Source organism: Salmo salar, unplaced genomic scaffold, assembly GCF_905237065.1.
Source record: "Salmo salar unplaced genomic scaffold, Ssal_v3.1, whole genome shotgun sequence".
Classification (NCBI taxonomy): domain Eukaryota; kingdom Metazoa; phylum Chordata; class Actinopteri; order Salmoniformes; family Salmonidae; genus Salmo; species Salmo salar.
Window position 1 is genome coordinate 176795 of NW_025550914.1, and position 14326 is coordinate 191120.

Consider the following 14326-nt stretch of genomic DNA (forward strand, 5'->3'; position numbering starts at 1 on the left):
AATGGTGTAAAATAGTCATATGTTTGAAAAATTGAAGTTTTTGCATTTTTTAGGTATTTGTAATTCGCACCACTCTATACCATTGGATATTGGTGAGGCGCCTCGCCAATATCCAATGATAGAGCGTGGCACATCACCCACTTTATATCTCCCTCACTAACTTTAAGCATAATTTATCTGAGCAGCTTACCGATCGCTGCAGCTGTACACAGCCCATCTGTAAATAGCCCTTCCAATCAACCTACCTCATCCCCATATTGTTTTTATTTACTTTTTTTGCGTTCGGTCACATTTGAGAGTGAGGCAGATGTATAGCATTTAGCAAAAAAAAGATGATTATTTGTCCCTCTGAAATGAAACCATCAAGTGATAGACTTTAAACAAATACATGTCTGTTATTGAACAGCCCCATGCCATGATTAGATAGTGAAGAAACACAACAATCTCTTTCATAATTTCTTTAAACAATAAAAGCTAATTTACCAACATTTCTGAAAAGTGAAATATAGCATTTTAGAATTAAACTCTTCTTATGTTTCCCCATCTGAGCTCAGAGTAGATGAGAGATATAATGTTTGTCTCTGTTGTGTTGAAGACCAATCAAGCAGGAGAGACCAGCCTCCCCTGTACCCAGCTGTGTGTCCATGAAGAGTGACCGGTCTATGGATCATCCTATACTGTTTAGAGAGGGAGACTTTTCTACTGAACAAAGGTAAGAAGAACTCATGGGTCATGGTCAGTGAGTAAAACAACACTGTCTCTAGTCATTTCTCCTCTCCCATTTTGTGTGTGTGTGTGTGTGTGTGTGTGTGTGTGTGTGTGTGTGTGTGTGTGTGTGTGTGTGTGTGTGTGTGTGTGTGTGTGTGTGTGTATGAATCTTTGTGTGCGTCTTTGTGTGTGTGTGTGTGCACTCCCTGGATGAGGAGATGTAATCTCTATCCTGGTCACTTTTACCCCTACCTACATGTACATATTACCTCAATTATAGCCTCATTATTACCTCAACTACCTGGTACCCCTGCACATTGACTCAGTAATGGTACTCCTTATAGCCTCATTATTACCTCAACTACCTGGTACCCCTGCACATTGACTCAGTACTGGTACTCCTTATAGTCTCATTATTACCTCAACTACCTGGTACCCCTGCACATTGACTCAGTACTGGTACTCCTTATAGCCTCATCTCTGAGAGTGAGACAGATATATATATATTATTACCGTGTAAAACCTAGCAGTACTACTGATTTCTCTGAGAGTGAGGCAGATATATATTATTACTGTGTAAAACCTAGCAGTACTACTGATTTCTCTGAGAGTGAGGCAGATATATATTATTACTGTGTAAAACCTAGCAGTACTACTGATTTCGCTGAGAGTGAGGCAGATATATATTATTACTGTATAAAACCTAGCAGTACTACTGATGTCTCTGGGAGTGAGACAGATATATATTATTACTGTGTAAAACCAAGCAGTACTACTGATTTCTCTGAGAGTGAAGCAGATATATATTATTACTGTATAAAACCTAGCAGTACTACTGATGTCTCTGAGAGTGAGACAGATATATATTATTACTGTGTAAAACCTAGCAGTACTACTGATTTCTCTGAGAGTGAGGCAGATATATAGCTTTTTGCAAAACAACATGAATATTTGTCTCTGAAATGAAACCATCAAGTGATAGATTTTAAGCAAATACATGTCTGTTATTGAACAACCCCATGTCATGACTAGATAGTGAATAAACACAACAATCTCTTTCATCATTTCTTTAAACAATAAAAGCTAATTCACCAACATTTCTTAAAAAGGACATATAGCTTTTTGGAATTAAACTCTTGTTTCCCCATCTGAGCTCAGAGTAGATGAGAGATGTAATGTTTGTCTCTGTTGTGTTGAAGCCCAATCAAGCAGGAGAGACCAGCCTCCCCTGTACCCAGCTGTGTGTCCAGGAAGCGTAAGCGGTCTATAGATCAACCTATACAGTTTAGAGAGGGAGACTTTTCTACTGAACAAAGGTAAGAAGAACTCATGGGTCATGGTCAGTGAGTTAAACAACACTGTCTCTAGTCATTTCTCCTCTCCCATTTTCCATTTATTTTTGTTGTTTTCATAATCCATAGGCTAATCCTTTTGTCCATTTTCATAGTCCTAAAACAATATTAAACACAACATTCCCTCCTGTGTGTGTGTGTGTGTGTGTGTGTGTGTGTGTGTGTGTGTGTGTGTGTGTGTGTGTGTGTGTGTGTGTGTGTATGTGTGTGTGAACTCCCTGGATGAGGAGATGTAATCTCATGTTTTGTCCACAGAAACCAACAGGAGAGATCAGAGTCAGAGATACTCAGTGGTCAGTCTTCCCAAAGTCATCAAACAGACCTGGACTCCATATTCAATGTATGTGGTCCTGTTATGTACATTTGTTTTTGTTTACCTCAAGTAAAGTTGATCTGTCAATCATTCATTAACGTGTTGATGAGAAAGCATTTATTCTCTTGCTTAACTTAGTTGCTTGAAGAGAATATTATGACATTTGTGAAGAACGAGCTGAAGATGTTCAAGAGGATTCTTAGTCCAGAACTCCCAGAAGGCTTTGAGAGTCAGAAGCAGGATAAGGAAGTGGTGGACCCTGAAGATGAGAAGCAGGAGAGCAGTGCCAGAGAGGGAGCTCTGAAGATCACACTGCACGTCCTGAGGAAAATGAACCAGAAGGAGCTTGCTGACACACTAGAGAACTGTAAGATCTGTCTGCCTCATGTTGAATGATGTTTTATAACATTTAAAAGCTGTAGCTAAAGTACAGCTAAAATAGCTGTGTAACTCAATGATATTGTAGCAGCCTTAACACAACACCTAGAGACCTCATCAAGTAGCAGCAGGGATGTGTTGTGTTGATTAATTTAGAGAGACAGAGAGACAACAATAATACCATCAATAATACCAATAATAATATAATCATTCACACCAGTCTTTACACATTTATACAGTCAGTTAAGAGAAGAAATGATAATAATTTAAAACTAAATAACAGTCCTACAATACTGTAGGCATTAAAATAAACGTGATATTAATATCCTCTGTGTTATTCCTAGATTCAGATGAGCTTGCTGTGATTTGCCAACGTGAACTCAAATCTAATCTAAAGAAGAAGTTTCAATGTGTATTTGAGGGGATGGCTAAACAAGGAAACCCAACACTTCTCAATAAGATCTACACAGAGCTCTACATCACAGAGGGTGGAACAGGAGAGGTCAATAATGAACATGAGCTGAGACAGATTGAGACAACAACCAGGAAACAAGCAAGACCAGAGACTGCAATCAAATGTAACGACATCTTCAAACCCTTAACTGGACAAGACAAACGTATCAGAACTGTGCTGACAAAGGGAGTTGCTGGCATTGGAAAAACAGTCTCTGTGCAGAAGTTCATTCTGGACTGGGCTGAAGCAAAAGCAAATCAGGATGTCCAATTTGTATTTTCAGTCCCTTTTCGGGAGCTGAATTTGATGAAAGAGGACAAACACACTTTCATTGAACTTCTCAATCACTTCTCAATGGAAACCAAACAATCAAGAATCTCAAACTACGACAAGTACAAAGTTCTGTTCATCTTTGATGGTCTGGATGAGTGCCGACTGCCCCTAGACTTCCAGAAGAACAAGATCTGTTGGGACGTCACAGAGTCAACCTCAGTGGATGTTCTGCTGACAAATCTCATCAAGGGAAATCTGCTTCCCTCTGCTCTCCTCTGGATAACTACCCGACCTGCAGCAGCCAATAAGATCCCTTCAGGGTGTGTTGACCAGGTGACAGAGGTACAAGGTTTCAATGACCCACAGAAGGAGGAGTACTTCAGAAAGAGATTTAGTGATGAAGACATGGCCAGTAGAATCATCTCACACATAAAGACATCAAGGAGCCTCCACATCATGTGCCACATTCCAGTCTTCTGTTGGATTTCTGCAACAGTCCTTGAACACATGCTGAAACATAAGAGAGAAGAGATGCCCAAGACTCTGACTGAGATGTACACACACCTTGTGGAGTTTCATACCAAACAGAAGAATGAAAAGTATCTTGGGAAAGAAGAGACAGGTCCACACTGGAATAAAGAGAGCATTCTGTCACTGGGAAAACTGGCTTTTCAACAGCTTGTGAATGGCAATCTGATTTTCTATGAAGAAGACCTGAAAGAGGCTGGCATTGATATCAATGAAGCCTCAGTGTACTCAGGATTGTGCACACAGCTCTTTAAAGAGGAATGTGGGCTGTACCAGGAGAAGGTGTACTGCTTTGTTCATCTGAGCATTCAGGAGTTTCTGGCTGCTGTATATGTGTTCCTCTCATTCATCAACAACAATGAGAATCTCATGGACAAACTGCAAACAAAATCCAGTAAGTTTTCTTCGCTGTTCAGAGACGAGCCTGAAGTTACTTTCTACAAGAGTGCTGTGGATAACGCCTTACAAAGTGAGACGGGAAACTTGAACATTTTTCTTCGCTTCCTTCTGGGCCTCTCACTGGAGTCCAATCAGAAGCACTTACGAGGTCTACTGACAAAGACAAGAAGCAGCTCACAGACCCATGAAGAAACAGTCAAGTACATCAAGGAGAAGATCAGGGAGAATCTCTCTCCAGAGAGGAGCATCAATCTGTTCCACTGTCTGAATGAACTGAATGACCATTCTCTAGTGGAGGAGATCCAAAGCTACCTGAGAACAGGAAGTCTTTCTAGAGCCAAACTGTCACCTGCACAGTGGTCAGCTCTGGTCTTTGTGTTGCTGACTTCAGAAAAGGAGCTGGATGTGTTTGACCTGAAGAAATACTCCAGATCAGAGGAAGGTCTTCTGATGCTGCTGCCAGTGGTCAATGCCTCCAGAGCTGCTCTGTGAGTAAATAAAATGACATATAAGAACTAATCATCAGGAAGAAATATTCAGTTTAGAGACACATATGTATTATAATATGTATATCATATTTTATTGAATAACATATTGAATCAGTGCATTGGTGTTCACATTAGTATAACAATATGACCATACAATTCTTGGAGACGGAAGATGAATCTATATGTTGTTTGAGAGAATAAACCAAATGCTTCTGCCATTGTCCTTCTAATTTACTCGTTAAATGAACAGTGTGTTTGTGAAGTCATGATGATCTCTTTGCAGGCTGTCAGGCTGTGGAGTCACAGAGGAAGGCTGTGCTTCTCTGGTCTCAGCTCTGAGGTCAAACCCCTCACACCTGAGAGAGCTGGATCTGAGTAACAATGACCTGAAGGATTCAGGAGTGAAGCTGCTCTCTGCTGGACTGGGGAATCCCCACTGTAAACTGGAGACTCTGAGGTCAGTATTCCTGTAGTTGGTCAACAAGTGATAACTGTTCACCAGATCCACATGTGTTTACCAGACACACATAGTCCACACCATATGTGTTTGGACAGTGAAACATACAGTTTTACATTTGACGCATTTTGAACCGTGTGTGTGTGCGTGTCAAGTGTGTGTGTGTCCTGTGTGTGTGTGTCCTTTGTGTGTGTGTGTGTGTGTGTGTGCACATGTATCACTCAATTAAACACACACACACACACACACACACACACACACACACACACACACACACACACACACACACACACACACACACACACACACACACACACACACACACTAGGGCTGGAAGATATGGCCCAAATATTATATTGGTGTTTAAAAAGATTTGGACGGAGAGACTGTATTTTTAGCTTTTGAATAGTAAAAGTTGTACATTTGATTTATGAGTAGTGAGTGATCCCAGGGTGCTTTATGAGTAGTGAGTGATCCCAGGGTGCTCTATGAGTAGTGAGTGATCCCAGGGTGCTCTATGAGTAGTGAGTGATCCCAGGGTGGTTTATGAGTAGTGAGTGATCCCAGGGTGCTTGATGAGTAGTGAGTGATCCCAGGGTGGTTTATGAGTAGTGAGTGATCCCAGGGTGCTTTAGGAGTAGTGAGTGATCCCAGGGTGCTTTATGAGTAGGTAGTGATCCCAGGGTGCTTTATGAGTAGTTAGTTATCCCAGGGTGCTTTATGAGTAGTGAGTGATCCCAGGGTGGCAACACATACATTCTAAGTGATTTCAATGAGTCTTTCTCCATTCTGATTGGTTTATACTGTTCAATTCAACTTCAACCAAAACAAATGTCAGCACTTTTATCATTTCTGCATTTCCACTCAATTGCAGTGATGGAAAAAGTACCCAGTTGTCATTCTTGAGTAAAAGTAAAGATACCTTAATAGAAAATTACTCAAGTAAAAGTGAAAGTCACCCAGTAAAATACTACTTGAGTAAAAGTCTAAAAGTATTTGGTTTTAAATATACTTAAGTATCAAAAGTGCGGCGGCAGATAGTCTAGTGGTTAGAGCGTTGGGCCAGTAACTGAAAGCAGTGCATTGGTGTTCACATTAGTATAACAATATGACCATACAATTCAAGGAGATGGAAGATGAATCTATATGTTGTTTGAGAGAATTAACCAAATGCATCTGCCATTGTCCTTCTACATCAATTAATTAACAGTGTGTTTGTGAAATGATGATGATCTCTTTGTCAGGCTGTCAGGCTGTGGAGTCACAGAGGAAGGCTGTGCTTCTCTGGTCTCAGCTCTGAGGTCAAACCCCTCACACCTGAGAGAGCTGGATCTGAGTAACAATGACCTGAAGGATTCAGGAGTGAAGCTGCTCTCTGCTGGACTGGGGAATCCCCACTGTAAACTGGAGACTCTGAGGTCAGTATTCCTGTAGTTGGTCAACAAGTGATAACTGTTCACCAGATCCACATGTGTTTACCAGGCACACATAGTCCACACCATATGTGTTTGGACAGTGAAGCTTAGAGTTTTAAATTTGATGCTATGCTCCAGCATTTTGAACTGTGTGTGTGTGTCCAGAGCGTGTTTGTATGTAAGTCCTGTGTGTGTGTATGTCCTGTGTGTGTATGTGTGTCATGTGTGTGTGTTCAGTTCATCCAGTGCGTGTGCGTGTGTGTGTCCAGTTTGTCCAGTGTTTGTGTCACTCAATGAACACACACACACTAGGGCTGGGCTATATGGCCAAAATATTATACCACAAAAAAAAAACTTTGATGGTATTTCTTGTTTCTGAATAGTAAAAGTTGTACACTTGCTTCATGAGTAGTGAGTGATCCCAGGGTGCTTTATGAGTAGTGAGTGATCCCAGGGTGCTTTATGAGTAGTGAGTGATCCCAGGGTGCTTTATGAGTAGTGAGTGATCCCAGGGTGCTTGATGAGTAGTGAGTGATCCAGGGTGCTAGTGAGTGATCCCAGGGTGCTTATGAGTAGTGAGTGATCCCAGGGTGCTTTATGAGTAGTGAGTGATCCCAGGGTGCTTGATGAGTAGTGAGTGATCCCAGGGTGCTTTATGATGAGTAGTGAGTGATCCCAGGGTGCTTTATGAGTAGTGAGTGATCCCAGGGTGCTTTATGAGTAGTGAGTGATCCCAGGGTGCTTGATGAGTAGTGAGTGATCCCAGGGTGCTTTATGAGTAGTGAGTGATCCCAGGGTGCTTGATGAGTAGTGAGTGATCCCAGGGTGCTTTATGAGTAGTGAGTGATCCCAGGGTGCTTTATGAGTAGTGAGGGATCCAAGGGTGGCAACACAAACGTGATTTCAATTAATCCACTGTTCCTGGTAGGCCGTCATTGTAAGTAAGAACTTTTCTTAACTGACTTGCTAAGTTAAATAAAGGTTACATTTTTTTTAAGTCATTGATAAAATGTACTTAGGTATCAAAAATAAAAGTATAAATAATTTCAAAATCCTTATATTATGCAAACCAGATGGCACCACTTTCTTTTTGAATTTTTTATTTACAGATAGACAGGGTCACACTCCAACACTCAGACATCATTTTTAAACAAAGCATTTGTGTTTAGTGAGTCCTTCAGATCAGAGGCAGTAGGGATGACCAGGATGTTCTCTTGATAAGAGTGTGAATTGGACCATTCTTCTGTCCTGCTAAGCATTCAAAATGAGTACTTTTAGGTGTTAGGGAAAATGTATTGAGTAAAAAGTACAGTATTTTCTTTAGGAATGTAGTGAAGTAAAAGTTAAAGTTGTCAAAAATAAAACAGTAAAGTAAGTAGTACTTGAAAGTATTTTTACCTAAGTCCTTTACACCACTGCTCAATTGAGATAATTTCCACACTGCCACGTAGGGCTGTACGATATGGGCAAATAATCTAGGACTTATTTTTAACCAAATGTTGCAATTGTGATTTGACTTACGAATTAGAGCAAAACTGTTAGAATCATGGAAATAGAATGACTATTCTAATTCTATAGTTAGAGTATAATAGTGGGTACTTTGAATACAGTGTTTGAGATGACAACGAATTAAAATGCCAGGGAGGAGTTATTGTGACAGCGTAGGAACTAAAGTGTTGATAGGTGTTTCCTAGGGGACCCTATAAGCTTTGGCTACATTGCATGTTTTCTCTTAGCTACTTCATGTAGCTAACAAGTCTTGCTTTGCATATTCCTCTTTGATTTAGACGATACTGTTGCACAAACAACATGCTGATTTAGGTCTACACCATCACTGGTATTACCAGGCTGTATTAGCTAGCTACGTTTGATCTTACTCAGTACATTTATTAGCTAGCTAGCTATTAGCATTAGCGGCTAACAATTAGCGTCTAACAAGATTCTAGGGCAACTTGCAAAGAAAAGACAAACTTGCTGTTTTGCTGATGTAAGAAACACAGACTAATAGTGTCATTATAGAACACTAGTGGATTTATATAAAGAAGCAAAGTGAAAACAGCATTGTTGTCATCAACATTGTTCCATGTGCTGCATTGACCAGGCAGAGTGAAAACAGCATTGTTGTCATCAACATTGTTCCATGTGCTGCATTGACCAGGCAGAGTGAAAACAGCATTGTTGTCATCAACATTGTTCCATGAGCTGCATTGACCAGGCAGAGTGAAAACAGCATTGTTGTCATCAACATTGTTCCATGTGCTGCATTGACCATGCAGACAGAACGCAAGTGTCTTGCGGTTGAGGAACATCAAATGCGCTCCTTGAGTGACAGGGGAAGTGGCTAGGTCACTGTGGAAAGTGTCACGGAGAGAAAGAGCAGACTCAAGTATCGAAGTAAACTATAAAAATTGACATTACACATGGCGTGTCACATTTAACAAACCAAACATTAAAATACCGGTATACAAACAACGGACACACACAAACACTGGACACACACGCTGGACACACTGGACACACACATTGGTCACACACACTGGACACACACACTGGCACACAATGGACACACACACACATTGGACACACACACACATAAACACTGGACACACACGCTGGACACATACACTGGGCACACACACACTTGGGCTCCCGAGTGGTGCAACGGTCTAGGCAGTGCGTCCCTGGTTTAAATCCACATTTGATCTCAAATCCAAAATGCTGGAATATAGAGACACATTAAAAATGTTAGCTTCACTGTCAAATAGATATGGTGTGGACTGTATACTCAATACAATCTAAATCTGATACCTCACTGTCTGTCTTTTGACTGATACTGATTTTTAAACTAGTCTGGTCAGTCTACTCAAATATTTGTACTATACATTTTTCTCTCTACAACTTTGATAATTTGTCATTTATAATAATGATACATTAATTTATGAATAGGTATGGCAGGTTTCAGGACACTGATATATCTAAAAATATATAAAAAATATACTGCCACCACCAAGGAATAGCAGTGTGATTTTAATATGATTTTACTCTTTGCAGGCTGTCACGCTGTCAAGTGACAGAGGAAGGCTGTGCTTCTCTGGCCTCAACTCTGAGGTCAAACCCCTCACACCTGAGAGAGCTGGACCTGAGCTACAATCACCCAGGAGACTCAGGAGTCAGACTGCTCTCTGCTGGACTGGAGGATCCACACTGCAGACTGGAGAAACTCAAGTATGTAGAGGGTTTATGTCAATGTTCATATCAGACATGTTTGACTTATCAGGCTAGTTAAGACAAACATTCTGACCACAACTTGGACAAAGTTTTATGCTGATTGTGTGTGTGTGTGTGTGTGTGTGAGTTCAGGTGTATCCCTCAATGACTGTCTGTTCTTCTGCTTACCGCTACAGTGTGGAACATGGTGGAGAGTACACAATGAAACCTGGGCTTAGAAAATGTGAGTGTTGACTGCTGTGAAGAATATGACTAAGAATAAGTCTTAATTCAAGTTAAGTCAAAGTCAAAGACCACCATCATTACTGACTTGGTAATATCAAATATCAGCTGTCGTTCTACAGAAGCAGAAATCAGGGACACCAAAGTTTAGAAAGAGTTGCTTTGACAATGTGTGTGTGTGTGTGTGTGTGTGTGTGTGTGTGTGTGTGTGTGTGTGTGTGTGTGTGTAATTAATGGGAATAAGTGTGTTTTATATTACCATACAGTATAACATATAATCATTCAACAAGTCTCAAGTTACCTTAACTTCTCCTTTTGATACCTAGAAAGATTTACATTAAAATAATTAGTGAAAAGTGAGTTAACATTCTAATGTGAATGATGAGGATTTCTAATATTGTGTCTGGTTTCATCCATCAGATGTCTGTGATCTCACACTGGACCTAAACACAGTAAACAGACTCCTCTCTCTGTCTGAGGAGAACAGAAAGGTGACATGGAGGAGAGAGGAGCAGCCGTATCCTGATCACCCAGAGAGATTTGAGGACTGTCAACAGGTGCTGTGTAGAGAGGGTCTGACTGGGTGCTGTTACTGGGAGGTAGAGTGGAGTGGGAGAGAGGCTGCTATAGGAGTGACGTATAAAGGAATCAACAGGAGAGGAAGGGTTAAGGACTGTTGTCTTGGATGGAATGACAAGTCCTGGAGTCTGTTCTGCTCTGACAACTGTTACATTGTCTGGCACAATAATAATCTCACTACCATAAACGTCCGCCCCTGCAGACCCCACAGAGTAGGAGTGTATCTGGACTGGCCAGCCGGCACTCTATCCTTCTATAGAGCCTCCTCTGACACACTGACCCACCTGATCACATTCTCCTCCACATTCACTGAGCCCCTCTATCCAGGGTTTTGGGTTAACCTCTATGGGCTAGGTGGGACGCTAGCGTGCCACCCGTGGTGCACTCCATCAACAGCAGGTGCATTTCAAGAGCGGCAAATTTGAATCCAAATAAATGTCAAAATTCAAATTTTTACGATTTCAAAAAGGTTTTACGGCGAAAGCATAAATTTAGAGTATGTTAGGACAGTACATTTACAAGAGGTGTGTAATGTTTTGTCAAGTCAAAGACAGGGTCACCAAAACCATAAAACCAGCTAAAATGATGCACTAACCTTTTACAATCTCCATCAGATGACACTCCTAGGACATTATGTTAGACAATGCATGCATTTTTAGTTCTATCAAGTTCATATTTATATCCAAAAACAGCGTTTTACTATGGCATTGATGTTGAGGAAATCGTTTCCCTCCAATAACCGGCAGTCAAGTCAGCGTCACAAATTAAATAATTAAAATGAGAAAACATTGCTAAAATATTATATTGTCATTTAAAGAATTATAGATTTACATCTCTTGAACGCAATCAACTTGCCAGATTTAAAAATAACCTTACTGGGAAATCACACTTTGCAATAATCTGAGCACTGCGCCCAGAAAAATACGCGTTGCGATACAGACTAGACGTCATGTTGGGGAGATCTAAAATCGAAAATACTATGTAAATAATCCATTACCTTTGATTCTCTTCATCAGATGTCACTTCCAGGTATCACAGGTCCATAACGAATGTAGTTTTGTTCAAAAAAGCTCATCATTTATGTCCAAAAATCTCCGTCTTGTTAGCACATGATCTAAGCCAGCCGGACTTCTCGTCATGAACGAGGGGAAAAAATATATTTCCGTTCGTTCAAACATGTCAAACGTTGTATAGCATAAATCATTAGGGCCTTTTTAACCAGAACATGAATAATATTCAAGGTGGACGAATGCATACTCTTTTATAACGTATTGGAACGAGGGTACCCAACATGAACTCGCGCGCCAGGTGTCTAATGGGACATCATCGTTCCATGGCTCTTGTTCGGTCAGATCTCCCTCCAGAAGACTCAAAACACTTTGTAAAGGCTGGTGACATCTAGTGGAAGCAATAGGAAGTGCCAAAATATTCCTCAGCCCCTGTGTTTTTCAATGGGATAGGTTTAAAGTCAATACAACACATCAGGTATCCACTTCCTGTCAGAAAATGTCTCAGGGTTTTGCCTGCCAAATGAGTTCTGTTATACTCACAGACACCATTCAAACAGTTTTAGAAACTTTAGAGTGTTTTCTATCCATATATAATAAGTATATGCATATTCTAGTTACTGGGTAGGATTAGTAACCAGATTAAATCGGGTAAATTTTTTTTATCCAGACGTGCAAATGCTGCCCCCTAGCCCTAACAGGTTAATGATGATTCCTCAGTGTCCCTGTGTCAAACACAACATGATGTTTCACTCTAATCATGTGTTTTATGTTTGATCACAATATGACATTTAAATACATGGAGTAACACACACACACCAGTTTCAGGCCAGTTTATTACTGTAAATAATATAGACCTCTGTTTCTGTCTCTTTCCATGGTCCTCTGGACACACACTCACACACACATGCACGCACACACACACACACACACACACACACACACACACACACACACACACACACACACACACACACACACACACACACACACACACACACACACACACAGAGACACACACACAATTGGAAAACACACACACACACACACACACACACACACACACACACACACACACACACACACACACACACACACACACACACACACTGGACACTCATACACTGGACACACACACACACTGTAATGGAACATGTTAATTGTTTGTGTCCACATAACTGAGTATGTTACTAACCTTGTGAAACGGTCCTGTTATAATGTCCTGTTCTTAGGAGTATAATCCTGTGTTGCAAACCAGCTGTTCCTGCGAGTTCCGCCCAAGAACAGGAAACTATGAAGATATGTGCTTATTAACCAATGCTTCAGAATTCAGACTGTCTACACTGTGGAACTCTGTTATTCTCTCTGAGATCACAATGGTTCTGAATTCAGACTGTCTACACTGTTGAACTCTGTTATTCTCTCTGAGATCACAATGCTTCTGAATTCAGACTGTCTACACTGTGGAACTCTGTTATTCTCTCTGAGATCATAAATAAACAATCTGGGTTTGACTTGGACTCCAGCAGATCTTCAATTGTATATATCCATGACAACACAAACCACACAAACACACTGTATACACATACTGGAAACACACACACACACTGGACACATACTGGACACACACACTGGACACACACATACACAGTCTGGGCCAACACACACTGGACACACACACCAGTTTGGGCCAGTTTATTCCTGTAAATACACTGAACTAAAATATAAAGGCAACATGTAAAGTGTTGGTCCCATGTTTCATGAGCTGAAATGTTCCATATGCACAAAAAGCTTATTTCTGTCAAAATATTTTACATCCCTGTTAGTGAGCCTTTCTCCTTTGCCAAGATAATCCATCCACTTGACAGGTGTGACATTTCAAGAAGCCGATAAAACAGCATGATCCTTACACAGGTGCACCTTGTACTGTGGACAATAAAAGGCCCCTCTAAAATATGCAGTTTTGTCACAGAACACAATGCCACAGATGTGTCAAGTTTTGAGGGTGCGTGGTATGCTGACTGCAGGAATGTCCACCAGAGATGTTATAGAGAATTGAATGTTAATTTCTCGAAGCCACGTTGTTGTAGAGAATCTGGCAGTATGTCCAACCGACCTAAAAACCACAGACCACATGTATGGAGTCATGTGGGCAAGCGGTTTGCTGATGTCAACGTTGTGAACAGAGTGCCTGATGGTGGGGATGGGGTTATGGTATGGGCAGGCATAAGCTACAGACAATGAACATCAGTGCCTTTTATCGATGGCTATTTGAATGCACAGAGATACCGAGATGAGATCCCATTGTCGTGCCATTCATCCAGCATGATAATGCACGACCCGATGTCGCAAGGATCTGAACACAATTCCATGGCCTGAGTACTCACCAGACATGTGTTATGACATCTTCTGTTTGGGTGTCTCAGGTCTGAGCCATGATCAGAATGTGTCTCTGTCTATTTCCAGCCCTGACATTTCTATCTGTCCTGATCTAGTGTTTCACCTCTGACCTCCTCACACCGTCT

General features: G+C 41.0%; 1 protein-coding gene and 1 long non-coding RNA gene across 2 annotated transcripts; both read left to right on the top strand.

Annotated features, from left to right (window-relative positions):
• The first annotated feature begins 269 nt into the window (after positions 1-269).
• Positions 270-2383, top strand: LOC123740221 (uncharacterized). Its single transcript, XR_006768212.1, has 3 exons — positions 270-712; positions 1908-2024; positions 2316-2383. It is a non-coding gene; the product is annotated as an uncharacterized lncRNA (long non-coding RNA).
• A 137-nt stretch (positions 2384-2520) lies between these two features.
• On the top strand, positions 2521-12778 carry LOC106593326 (NLR family CARD domain-containing protein 3-like; the record flags this gene model as incomplete). The annotated part of the gene is made up of 7 exons (XM_045713992.1): positions 2521-2740; positions 3102-4893; positions 5177-5350; positions 6595-6718; positions 10162-10216; positions 10636-11129; positions 12503-12778. Coding segments are annotated over 7 exons (2916 nt in total), but the record flags the coding sequence as incomplete, so codon positions are not given.
• Positions 12779-14326: the final 1548 nt, after the last annotated feature.